Raw genomic sequence first — 13,410 nt, forward strand, 5'->3', positions numbered from 1 at the left:
CATCTGCTTTAAAAAAACAAAAACAATAGGTTCCCTTTGCGATGCATTGGAAAAGCTCCCTGGTCTTTGTGGTTGAATCAGTTTAATTCACTGCTTGACCTTACAATTATCTGTATGTTTGGGGAACAGATGAGGTAGTCATTCATGTTAAACACTTATTATACACAGTGAGTCCATGCAACTTATGACTTGATAAGCACATTTTTACTCCTAAACTCATTTAGGATTGCCATAGAAAAGGGGTTGAATACTTAACTCAGGACATTTTAGCTTTTCAATTTAAATTGGTAAAAAATGTGAAAACTAATTGCACTTTGACATTATGGGGTATTCTGTGTAGGCCATTGACAAATCTCAATCCATTTTAAATTCCGGCTGTAACAAAATATGGAAAAAGTCAAGGGGTGTGAATACTTTGAAGACACTATATATAAAACATTAGGAACACCTGCTCTTTCCATGAGACTGACCAGGTGAAAATTATTCATGTCACTTGTTAAATCCACTTCCATCAGTGTAGATGAAGTGGAGGAGACAAGTTGAAGGATTTTTAAGTCTTGAGACATGAATTGTTGCCCATTGCAAGACAAAATATTTTAAATGACTTTGAACAGGGGTAGTAGGTGCCAGGCACACCGGTTTGAGTGTGTCAGGAAATGCAACTATACTGGTTCACGCGTGTATCAATGGTCCACCACCCAAATGACATCCAGCCAACTTGACACAACTGTGGGAAGCATCGGAGTCAATGCCCCGACGAATTGAAGCTGTTCTGAAAGCAAAAGTGGGTGCAAGGCAATATTAGGAAGGCGGTCCTAATGTTTCGTACACTTTTTGGGACTAATGACTAATATGGCTAAGTCTGATAATTTTTGAAGGACATACAAATGCTTGTCAGGCCCATTCCTTAATACCCCACTATCTGATAACTGGCTGAAACTAACCCTCATTTTGTAATCAGTATATCTGTGTCCATTATATTTTGTGGAAGTATTCTATGGATTTTGTTTTCACTGATGTCAAAGCCCTAATTTCATACCCATAACCTTTAAACGCCTACTGAGATTGGAAAGCAGGTATGACAGGTTTTTCCAAGGCCAAGTCTGCTTTTCAGTCGAGACCATGCAATAGATTTAATATGGACAAGTGTTAGCTAGATTACTTGTTTTTTTCATACATTCAACACCTGAAATGTTAAATGCAAAGAGAATGTGACCATTTTTATTTATTTTGGGAGTTTATCTTCACTTAACTCTTTAGCGAATTGGAGGCTTTGATTTAACGTCATAAATCCATGTAACAGCATATACGTGGTACTATGATCTACAATCCATTTCATATGTTTTGCTCCTGGTAGCAAGTGAATCCCAACGACTTTGGCAAAGAAACCATGAAATGTAAAGAACGTGAAAAAGATAAATATCTTGAATGCAGGCGTTTATTTGTGCATTAATTGGGGATTGGTTCAAAGCCTCCAGCTAGTTACACAGCTAAGTCCATTGGTGTAAACAATTGACTGGCAGCCTCACTGTCAAGAGCTTCACGTTGTCCAGGGGGGTTGGTGAAGACATCTCACTTATACGTCTTCATGTGCCACAGTCCATCATTAAGATAGTGAACAGTTTCAACTCCTACTCCCTTGTTGACTTTCTCTCTGCTCACAAAAAAAGTGAAGTAGAATGAGCATTAGGCAAGTTTACAAAAGTACAGTAGTATACACACACAGGAGGTTGGTGGCACCTTAATTGGGGAGGATGGGCTAGTTAATGGCTGGAACGGAATAGTTTCCATATGTTTGATGCCACTCCATTTGCTCTGTTCCAGCCATTATTATGAGCCTTCCTCCCCTCAGCCTGCACTGGGTACACATACAAGTACATTTTTGCGGTGTAAATGGGTCTTTCTATAAATAAGGGGGCCAATGTGTGACTGATCAACATTTCATAATGGTTTGAAAGAATGTTTTATGCAGTTCCACATGTGTACTTTAGAGGAATAAAAGTAAATATGCAAAGTGGCCCATAACTCCACCTATACAACAGACTTTGGACAACACATCCTTTAAGCAGAGTACACACACATTGGCAAGTCAAATTCTGGGACTTTTTCGAACACCTAATTGTCATTTGTTTATAGGGCCTAATATAGAACCCCCCCCCAAAAAGCGTAAAGTGTCAAAAGTAGGCCATTACCACTTAAGGAAAACTCCACCCAAAAACATTTGGTCCATTGTTGATATACAGCCAAAATATTTTGCATGTCAGCAATCAGGTTTAAGATATGGAACTTTCAAAATATAGAATTCTGTCCCATATGATGCAACATTTTGTAACTATTGTATAGCAACCATAGACTAATGAAACAACATACCAACAAGAAGAATGTATTTTTAGGCCCCTCTGCAATGCATTGATATTCAAATTATTAATTTCTAAAATGTGAGAATATTGTGGACATTGCCTGACTAAATAGACTGGATGCGTGGCGATCTTTCTGTAGTCTGTGGCCAACGCAGGCACACATAATGGAAAGATTTGTATGGAAAGCCAACAGATGTTGTCGTCCTCAATAACCGCACATTGTTTTACCGCAACAGAGTAGGGCTTCACCCTTCAATTGAAGCAGTGGGAAACAAACTGGCCACATCGCTCACAAAAACAGATCAAAAATTCAATCACTGAATTATATGGGAGCAGAACTTACAAATTGGCTACAATAATTACAAGGACTTTTAAAACACCAAATTAAGGTCAATATCTGATTTTCAAGCTAGGCCTATACCAGCTAGACCTATTTCTGAGCTCCAATTTAAGTTTGCTACTTTCAAGCCCCTTGTATTGTTTAAAATTGCAGGTGTAACAAGGAAAACAAAATTTCATCAGTGGTGTAAAGTATTTTTACCCAAGTTGTTTTTTGGGGGTATCTGTACTTAACTATTTATATTTTACTGTTCTACATTCCTTAAAATATTGTACATTTTACTCCATACATTTGCCTTGACACCCAAAAGTACTTGTTACATTTTGAATGCTTAGCAGGACAGGAAAATAGTCAAATTCACGCACTTATCAACCAAACATCTCTGGCCATCCTTACTGACTGATCTAGCGGACTCACTAAACACACATGCTTAGTTTGTACGTTACGTCTGAATGTTGGAGTGTGCCTGTGGCTTTCCGTAAAAATAAAAATGGTGCCATCTGGTTTTTAAATTATTTATACCTTTGATACTTAAGTCGAATGTTACTTTTACATGAGCCATTTATTACGGTCAAGTATGACAGTTGGGTACTTTTTCCACCACTGTTTCATGTTATTTCATTACCAGATCAATTGTGAATAAGCCCACTGGGCTATGAAATGTTATTTACAGTGTATTCAGACCTAGACTTATTCCATATTTTGTTACGTTACAGCCTTATTCTAAATATCCCTCTCTCAATCTGCCCATAATGACAAAGCGAAAACGGGTTTAGACATTTGCTAATGTATTACAAATAAAACATACCTTATTTACATAAGTATTCAGACCCTTTTATAAGACGAATGAACTCAGGTGCGTCCTGTTTGCATTGATCATACTTGATGTTTCTAAAACTTGATTGGAGTCCACCTGTGGTAATTTCAATTGATTGGGCATGATTTGGAAAGGCACAACTGTCTATTTAAAAGATCCCACAGTTTTACAGTGCATGTCAGAGCAAAAAGCAAGCCATGACGTTGAAATAATTGTCCGTAGAGCTCAGACAGGATTGTGTCGAGGCACAGATCTGGGGAAGGGTACCAAAAAATGTCTGCAGCATTAAAAGGTCCCCAAGAACACAGTTGGAACCACAAACTCTTCCTAGAGCTGGCCGCCCAGCCAAATTGAGCAATCGGGGGAGAAGGGACTTGGTCAGGGAGGTAACCAAGAACCCAATGGTCACTCTGACAGAGCTTTAGAGTTCCTCTGTGGAGATGGAAGAACCTTCCAGAAGGACAACCATCTCTACAGCGCTCCACCAATCTGGCCTTTATGGTAGAGTGGCCAGACGGAAGCCACTCCTCAGTAAAAGGCATGACAGCCTGCTTGGAGTTTGCAAAAAGGCACCTAAAGGACTCAGACCATGAAAAACAAGATTCTCTGGTCTGATGAAACCAAGATTGAACTCTTTGGCCTGACTGGAAAGCGTCACGTCTGGAGGAAACCTGGCACCATCCCAATGGTAAAACATGGTGGCAGCATCATGCTGCGGGGATGTTTTTCAGCGGCGGGACTGAGACTAGTCAGGATCGAGGAGAAAGATGAATGGAGCAAAATACAGAGCGATCCTTGATGAAAGCCTGCTCCAGAGCGCTCAGGACCTCAGACCGGGGCAAAGGTTCACCTTCCAACAGGACAACGACCCTAAGCACACAGCCAAGACAACGCAGGAGTGGCATCGGGACAAGTATCAATGTCCTTGAGTGGCCCAGACAAAATCTGGACTTGAACCCGATCTAACAACTCTGGAGACCTGAAAATAGCTGTGCAGTGACGCTCCCCATCTAACCTGATAGAGCTTGAGGATCTGCGAAACTCCCCAAATATAGGTGTGCCAAGCTTGTAGCATAATACCCAAGAAGACTCAAGGCTGTAATCGATGCCAAAGGTGCTTCAACAAAGCACTGAGTAAAGGGTCTGAATACTTATGTAAATATTTTTACTTTGTCATTATGGGGTATTGTGTGTAGATTGAGGGGGGGGGGAATCGAATACATTTTAGAACAAGGCTGTAACGTAACAAAATGTGAATTCAAGGGGTCTGAATACTTTGAATGCACTATATATCCAGAATAATTCATAGGAAAAGCGCTGGGTGTTGTGCAATAGTCTATCCTATAGAATTCTACACAATAGACTCAGTGTCCAATCCGAGGCGCAAAAACATATGTAAAGGAACTCATTACCTTGAGGTTTTCTCAGTTCAATCTTGGGATATTAGAACCAATGTGGATCCAGGCACAACTGTCTTCACTGGTGTAATGAATGAGAGACATATTCTGGACATTCCTCAAACATTACATGCGCTATCACAACAGCTGAAAATGCCTTCCTGGATCAGATGTGAGAAAATATCACACTTAAATAAATCAGCTGGACACCAAATGCACATCCAAGTATCAATGCATAATTATTTTAGAACCATGTTAATGACCATATCAGTTTAGGTTTTAAGGTGACTCTTTTGGTTAGAAGCAATGGGTTTTGCAATCTCATAGATCATTTTGGATATGCATACCCATAACATGAGACACCGAACTGCTACCTGGAAATGGATCCTATTGCAGAAACTTATTTACTGGACTCCTGGAAAACACCACTCACTCCTGTCCAGTTCCATCTGATTTCTGCTTGGATGCTAGATCATTCCTTTTAATGGATGACCAGTATGCCCTTCTCCCTAGGACCCTGATAGGTGCAAAGCTAGTCAATCCAGTGGTGCCTGAACTTTTTAATAATACTAGCTTGTTGACGCTTAGAAAAAATAACCGCTATAGTTACCACTGCTTTATACTAGCATGGGGAAAATCTGAAGGACTTGTCCATGAGTCGGTCAGTAATCAGGTGCTAGCGGCTGACAGACTGGTGGTAGAACAATCTAAGGCAGGATAATCGGTTATGTCAGCCATTGTGACTGAACAATTCTGAGAGCCTTTTCTCCTGGGAAGATGGTGAGCTTATCAATGCTGTAAACATCTGTTCCTTTGTAATTCTGTTTTCTACATTTTCATTGGCTGGTAACTTGTATGTGCCTTTGTGTCAAACGGATTCTCACGCAAAGTGTGAAGAATAATGTTAACCTATCTGGAAGAAGAGGGACAGAACATTCTTATGACTGAAATGCCTTTTCCCCCCAGACAGGAAAGTCTGAAACCTCTGGTTTACAGAGCTCCAGTACCAGGACTAGTTATGCTGAGATACCATAAAAAGGGGAGATTGTGGCAGAGTACATTTTGATTTGTTATCTTATATGACCTGGTCATTCTGTTCCTCATCTTGTCTGTAAGGTTGCTCTGTTCCCCGATACGCTCAAATCGCACTGTTTCAAGTTGCCCTTTTGTAATATAACTAGGGATGCGCGATATATTGGTATATCACGGTTGACAACTCCATTGTGTCCTCGTCCCAGAGCGCTAAGAACCTTGGCGTGATCCTGGACAACACCCTGTCGTTCTCAAATAACATCAAGGCGGTGGCCCGTTCCTGTAGGTTCATGCTCTACAACATCCGCAGAGTACGACCCTGCCTCACACAGGAAGCGGCGCAGGTCCTAATCCAGGCACTTGTCATCTCCCGTCTGGATTACTGCAACTCGCTGTTGGCTGGGCTCCCTGCCTGTGCCATTAAACCCCTACAACTCATCCAGAACGCCGCAGCCCGTCTGGTGTTCAACCTTCCCAAGTTCTCTCACGTCACCCCGCTCCTCCGCTCTCTCCACTGGCTTCCAGTTGAAGCTCGCATCCGCTACAAGACCATGGTGCTTGCCTACGGAGCTGTGAGGGGAACGGCACCTCAGTACCTCCAGGCTCTGATCAGGCCCTACACCCAAACAAGGGCACTGCGTTCATCCACCTCTGGCCTGCTCGCCTCCCTACCACTGAGGAAGTACAGTTCCCGCTCAGCCCAGTCAAAACTGTTCGCTGCTCTGGCCCCCCAATGGTGGAACAAACTCCCTCACGACGCCAGGACAGCGGAGTCAATCACCACCTTCCGGAGACACCTGAAACCCCACCTCTTTAAGGAATACCTAGGATAGGATAAAGTAATCCTTCTCACCCCCCTTAAAAGACTTAGATGCACTATTGTAAAGTGGCTGTTCCACTGGATGTCATAAGGTGAAAGCACCAATTTGTAAGTCGCTCTGGATAAGAGCGTCTGCTAAATGACTTAAATGTAAATGTAATATTGGTAAGCAGATCGGAATCGGACGATATTAGCTACAAATGTCAAAAAAATCTGTCTAGATTAAACGCTGTTGTGCAAAACCGATGTCAAAGCTGACATGAATACCTATATAAATGTAGGTAGATGACGTAATGACGGCATGAAAAATACAGCGCTACATGTGCAACACAGCATTCCTAACCTGGCCCACAATGTCTGCTGTGTGGATCTATTTTCAAGTTTCAAAGGAAGATAACAAAAAGTCCATATGTAACGTTTGTGCTGCTATTATTTCCAGAGGGGAGAAAGTGAAATATTTCAATACCACAAACCGAAATCACCCATTTGAAAGTGCATCACCCCCAGACGTTCAGCGACTACTTGGCACACTTCCAACAACTAAACAAGTTCAAGTCCAGCAGTCATTTGAAAGAGTAAGAACATTTCAGCGAGACAACTCAAAGGCGAAATCCATTAACGCCAAGATAATGACAATCTGTGCTCTGTCATAGATGTTGGTTTTCGCCGACTGGTTGAGCACCTCGAGCCCCGGGAACACAAAACCAAGTAGGCGCTATTTTTCAGATGCTGCCCTACCAGAGTTACACAGCATCCATGAGCTACTTGCTATGGGCGTCACTGCTATTAGCTTCACGACTGGCATTTGGACCAGCGATGTCAGCCCCATAAGCATTATGAGTCTGACAGCACAGTGGGTCGACGAGGATTTCGTACTAAGGAAAGCTGTATTGCATGCTCAAGAATGTGCTGGTTCTCATACCGCTGCTGCCATTTCAATGGCATTTGAGAACATGTTTGAAACATGAACACTCCTAGCTACATTCGAACAACTGACTGGAGAATTAAGCTCAAACTGTGTCTGCAGCAGACGTGAAACCCTCTGTCATGGCAGTGAAACACCTGCTCAACAAAACTGCAGACACAGACCGTGGGGTTAACTTGCAAAAGTGCTCTACTAGAGGCTGTAGAGGCATTCTCTCTGACCTGCTTTACTGTGTCGCCACCTTTTTCCATGCTAGGGACAAGGGCCGCTACTTCGATGCAGACACAGGGTTCATGTGAAATGTTAGACACAGCTGGACAAGATGGAAATGGACACAGTGCGCACCGAGGAAGAGGACCCATGACAGAAGAGGCCACGGACAGACAGAGCTGATACTTCACTGCTTGACATTATGATGAAATCCTGGTTGAGAATGAAAAGACTGAACAAATGAACAACGAAACCCAGCAAATAAGTAAAATAAATGGGTTTTGATTGTTTTACAGGTAATGGGGACATATGTAAATGCCAACAACTTTTTGGTCCGTGTGTGTGTTAAATAGTTAACTGTACTAGAATGTTTTAAAGGCCTAATTTTAAATATTGATTATTGGTATTGTTTTTTTTGGGCAAGGAAAACAATCGGGTATCAGCCAAAAATGTAATATTGGCGCATCCCTAAATATAACCAGTCTGTTTCTAAACTACCGTGTTCTAACTTCCTGTGAAACAATCCATCTATTGATAAGCAGAAGTACCGGACTCATTCAAAGGGCATGTGCAACATCCCTCCAATCCTGGGTCTGTATAAATGCCTGAAATCACCCCTCCCATCCTGGGTCTGTATAAATGTCTGAAATCTAAGAGCGAGTCGAATTGGTTTTTACCTTGCATGCATGCTTGTAATAAAGCTTTTTATAATGAGATAGGACTGCCTTCTGAGTGGTTTTTCCACCACAATAGCTGCACTGCATTTCTGAGAGCTCTATACAAAAAAAAACTGTCTGACAAGTAGATCCAGGATTCTTAAAGGGTTCAAGTTCAATGTCTAATTTACAGTGCCTTGCGAAAGTATTCGGCCCCCTTGAACTTTGCGACCTTTTGCCACATTTCAGGCTTCAAACAAAGATATAAAACTGTATTTTTTTTGTGAAGAATCAACAACAAGTGGGACACAATCATGAAGTGGAACTACATTTATTGGATATTTCAAACTTTTTTAACAAATCAAAAACGGAAAAATTGGGCGTGCAAAATTATTCAGCCCCTTTACCTTCAGTGCAGCAAACTCTCTCCAGAAGTTCAGTGAGGATCTCTGAATGATCCAATGTTGACCTAAATGACTAATGAGTCCGAGATACTGTTGTGAAGAAGTTTAAAGCCGGATTTGGATACAAAAATATTTCCCAAGCTTTAAACATCCCAAGGAGCACTGTGCAAGCGATAATATTGAAATGGAAGGAGTATCAGACCACTGCAAATCTACCAAGACCTGGCTGTCCCTCTAAACCTTCAGCTCATACAAGGAGAAGACTGATCAGAGATGCAGCCAAGAGGCCCATGATCACTCTGGATGAACTGCAGAGATCTACAGCTGAGGTGGGAGACTCTGTCCATAGGACAACAATCAGTCGTATATTGCACAAATCTGGCCTTTATGGAAGAGTGGCAAGAAGAAAGCCATTCCTTAAAGATATCCATAAAAAGTGTCGTTTAAAGTTTGCCACAAGCCACCTGGGAGACACACCAAACATGTGGAAGAAGGTGCTCTGGTCAGATGAAACCAAAATTGAACTTTTTGGCAACAATGCAAAACGTTATGTTAATCGTAAAAGCAACACAGCTCATCACCCTGAACACACCATCCCCACTGTCAAACATGGTGGTGGCAGCATCATGGTTTGGGCCTGCTTTTCTTCAGCAGGGACAGGGAAGATGGTTAAAATTGATGGGAAGATGGATGGAGCCAAATACAGGACCATTCTGGAAGAAAACCTGATGGAGTCTGCAAAAGACCTGAGACTGGGATGGAGATTTGTCTTCAAACAAGACAATGATCCAAAACATAATGCAAAATCTACAATGGAATGGTTCAAAAATAAACATATCCAGGTGTTAGAATGGCCAAGTCAAAGTCCAGACCTGAATCCAATTGAGAATCTGTGGAAAGAACTGAAAACTGCTGTTCACAAATGCTCTCCATCCAACCTCACTGAGCTCGAGCTGTTTTGCAAGGAGGAATGGGAAATGTCTCGATGTGCAAAACAGAGACATACCCCAAGCGACTTACAGCTGTAATCGCAGCAAAAGGTGGCGCTACAAAGTATTAACTTAAGGGGGCTGAATAATTTTGCACGCCCAATTTTTCAGTTTTTGATTTGTTAAAAATGTTTGAAATATCCAATAAATGTCGTTCCACTTCATGATTGTATCCCACTTGTTGTTGATTCTTCACAAAAAAATACAGTTTATATCTTTATGTTTGAAGCCTGAAATGTGGCAAAAGGTCGCAAAGTTCAAGGGGGCCGAATACTTTCGCAAGGCACTAACTGATGAATGCTTAATACATGCTAACGCCATCTTAAATGTAAGGTCAGAAAAGTAATGTTTCATGCTGCTCAATTTTGGGGGAAATCCATCAAGACACCAACCACGATAAAGGGTTAAACATCAACTTGTGAATTTGATTGAATATAGCTATGCCCCCTTATATTCATGTAATGACATGAATAATATTTTTTGCAGATTATTATCAATAACTTATCAACAAGTTGCTCAGTGTAGGAAATCCTCCCTGGTACCCTAGATTATAGAAAGACCCAAATAGGAAAAAGCACATGATGTGATACATACATGTCTTCTGCAGACATCTTCATGACTCCGACACAAAGGGCATGTTGCTTGCCCTCCGCCATTATGGCCTGAAACCAATTGTCAAGGAAACACCATCTCACATGCACTTGATACTAACAGGAAGTGTCAAAAACACCAATGCTGGTGTATGACATCATTACAAGCTGACATAACGGTGCGTTCAGAAGGTAAAAACATGTATGGGTCAAACTGCAACATTATACACATTAAGGAGGTAAATGGCCTTGTTTTACCATCTTTTGGTCAGAGTTGAAAGGTCAGTGACTCATACACTCTGGTATCAAAATGCTGCTCTGAATTTCCCACTTGGAACTCCGACTTGAGGGCCGATCTAGTGGTAAGCCATTTCCAAAAGGAACTTGGACCTCCTAGTCTCTGAAAGCATCATCATGATCACAATGAATATGATTACATGGATGGGGGCCAGGGGGCCTGATCCTAAATAAACACTTTCACTATTAGACACTGAGAATACAGCCCAGTAAGATGTTGTACTGAACATAAATGATCAACATAATCGGTCATAGGAAGGATACAACTACTGTTTCTGAGGCAGAGGGGTAGAGTTTGGCGCCTGGGGACGTCAATCCAGGACACATGATATTGGCTCCACTTAAGACAAACTTGATGGCCCCTTTGTCTACTTGTTGGTGTGGAAGAATAAAGGGGTCTGTAAAATATGAACAGAGAAACTTACTGAACAGTACACTGCAACACAGCAATTCAGACACCTGCACATCAAAAAGAGCAGAGGTCTTACACTTATGCAGCAGTCGGAGGGTTGGGTAGAACGGTCCTTCTCTTTGTCTGAAGAAGAGCAATTCTCCATTCACCGTCAAGATTTCAATGTGTTCATGGCTGCAGGTTGGATGAAGGAACACAAAACAACATGTCATACTCTTCTCTTGTTCACCCAAGGGGGGGGGCAATACCCAGCCCTCTTGGCTTCTCAGCCGAAGCATGCAACGTGGCCAATGTGTACAACAATCCCGACACCGTTTCTAAATAGATATCCAACATCTCCGAACACCTGTGTGTAACGGAAGAAGGAAGCTAGAAAAGTGTTGAAAGTTAAAAAAATACTGTTGGCTGCAACAGTTAAAATGTAGAATAAGTGTTTTTTGCATTTGTAAAATTATTTTGATGTGATATGAAAGTAGAGGGCCTTGTATTTCTTGAAACAAATTGCAATTGAGAATCCATTCACATTTATATGGAGTATCAGACTGTTTTGGATGCCAGAGTCAATTTGCCTCTAGACATAACTTAAGGGCCTTGGATGGTAAGGAGTAGGCTAGACTACACTCCTTCACAGTCCATATCTTGGCCTAGTAAAACTGATGTCAACAAATATTCCAAATACAATGGACTTGTTCGACATTGCAACAGACAGTGCTGGTGACTTGTGACTGACTGATCAACGAATCACCTTGCATGATCATAAATAACTACTAATTATTATTTGTAGATCAGTCAGTCGGTCAACATTTACCCACACTGGGAAAGGGGGATACCTAGTCAGTTGTCCAATTCAATGTATTCAACTGAAATGTGTCTTCCGCATTTAACCCAACCCCTCAATCAGAGAGGTGCATCATGGACATGCTGATCTGAAACCATTGACTGTACATAGTCTCGAACACGGCCACTGATAAGGGGGAAAATATTATCTTCTTGACTTACCATCGCACTATTTTGACAGGGTCCTTTTTTGGCATGATATGGTTGAGCCATGACTCAATGTCTGGAAACTGGTCCAACAGCTGGTTTTTGATGCCTTTGATTACAGAGGTCTTCAGCTGAATACAGTTGGAAACATTTTCCTTCTCATCAAATCTGAAACGAGACAATAGAAACACATTCATGTTAGTTTGACCCTTCATTCAAATGAAAGCTAATCAAGAGTTATCAGTTGATAAGTCTATTTGGAAGACTAAGAACATGTTATAGTTAGCTAGCTAAGTGGCTATAGTTAGCTAACTAGCTGCCTGGTCATGTAGATAGCAAGTTAACTAGGGAAATCATGCGTAATACCTACTTCTTAAACATCCTCGTTGGTCGCGTTTACTGTGTTCTTCTCTACCTAGACAAGTCTATTATTTTTGCTTGATGTTTGACTTTGATGAACAAAAATCCAATAACATGTATTTCAATTCAATAGTCTCCCCACGCCTGTTTCGCAGTTTATAGGCAGCAAGTGACGTCAACTTGCGACATGCATGCGACAGTTTCGAACGAAATACGGCAGGCTCCGAACCCGAAGGCCCCATTCGAATATTTTAAAGATGAGTCCTTCCTTCCTTCCTCCCTTCTTTCTATACTTTATTATTTTCCATGTCCTTTCTATACGTTGAAAATACGTTGTAAACCATAACTTTTGACAGTAAACCAAAAAACTTTAGATAGGAAAACGTAGTTCGGTTACTTGGGTACATTAAAGCACACTGTTAGACCATGTCAGAAGATTTTACTACATGTAGCAGGCAGGTAGCCTAGTGGTTAGCGCGTTAGACTAGTAACCGAAAGGTTGCAAGATCGAATCCCCGAGCTGACAAGGTAAAAATGTCGTTCTGCTTCTGAACAAGGCTAGGAACTCACTGTTCCTAGGCCGTCATTGAAAATAAGAATTTGCTCATAACTGACTTGCCTAATAAAATGGAAATACATTTACACCATCTCTGGCGCCATCTTGCGGTACATGACAGTTGTACAGCTAAATAAAGCTTGCTAAGTAGCATAGCCGCTTTTGCAGGTCGTCATTAGTTACTACAGACACAAAGTCCTAAACCCCGCCCATTTCTACAATTTATCTTCTGAAATGTATTATTTTAAACCTAATCATAAC

At 41.4% G+C, this 13,410-nt stretch overlaps 1 protein-coding gene across 1 annotated transcript; it reads right to left on the reverse strand.

The window, feature by feature from the left end:
- Positions 1-1,424: 1,424 nt before the first annotated feature.
- mcts1 (MCTS1 re-initiation and release factor) lies at positions 1,425-12,783 on the reverse strand. Its single transcript, XM_029662369.2, has 6 exons — positions 12,604-12,783; positions 12,249-12,401; positions 11,326-11,423; positions 11,102-11,235; positions 10,545-10,612; positions 1,425-1,654 (listed from the first exon to the last, which is right to left on the reverse strand). The coding sequence occupies exons 1-6, from the start codon at positions 12,612-12,614 to the stop codon at positions 1,573-1,575; spliced, it is 546 nt and encodes a 181-aa protein (XP_029518229.1). The 5' UTR covers positions 12,615-12,783; the 3' UTR covers positions 1,425-1,572.
- Between the last annotated feature and the right edge of the window lie 627 nt (positions 12,784-13,410).

This window comes from Oncorhynchus nerka, linkage group LG6 (genome assembly GCF_034236695.1).
Source record: "Oncorhynchus nerka isolate Pitt River linkage group LG6, Oner_Uvic_2.0, whole genome shotgun sequence".
Classification (NCBI taxonomy): Eukaryota; Metazoa; Chordata; class Actinopteri; order Salmoniformes; family Salmonidae; genus Oncorhynchus; species Oncorhynchus nerka.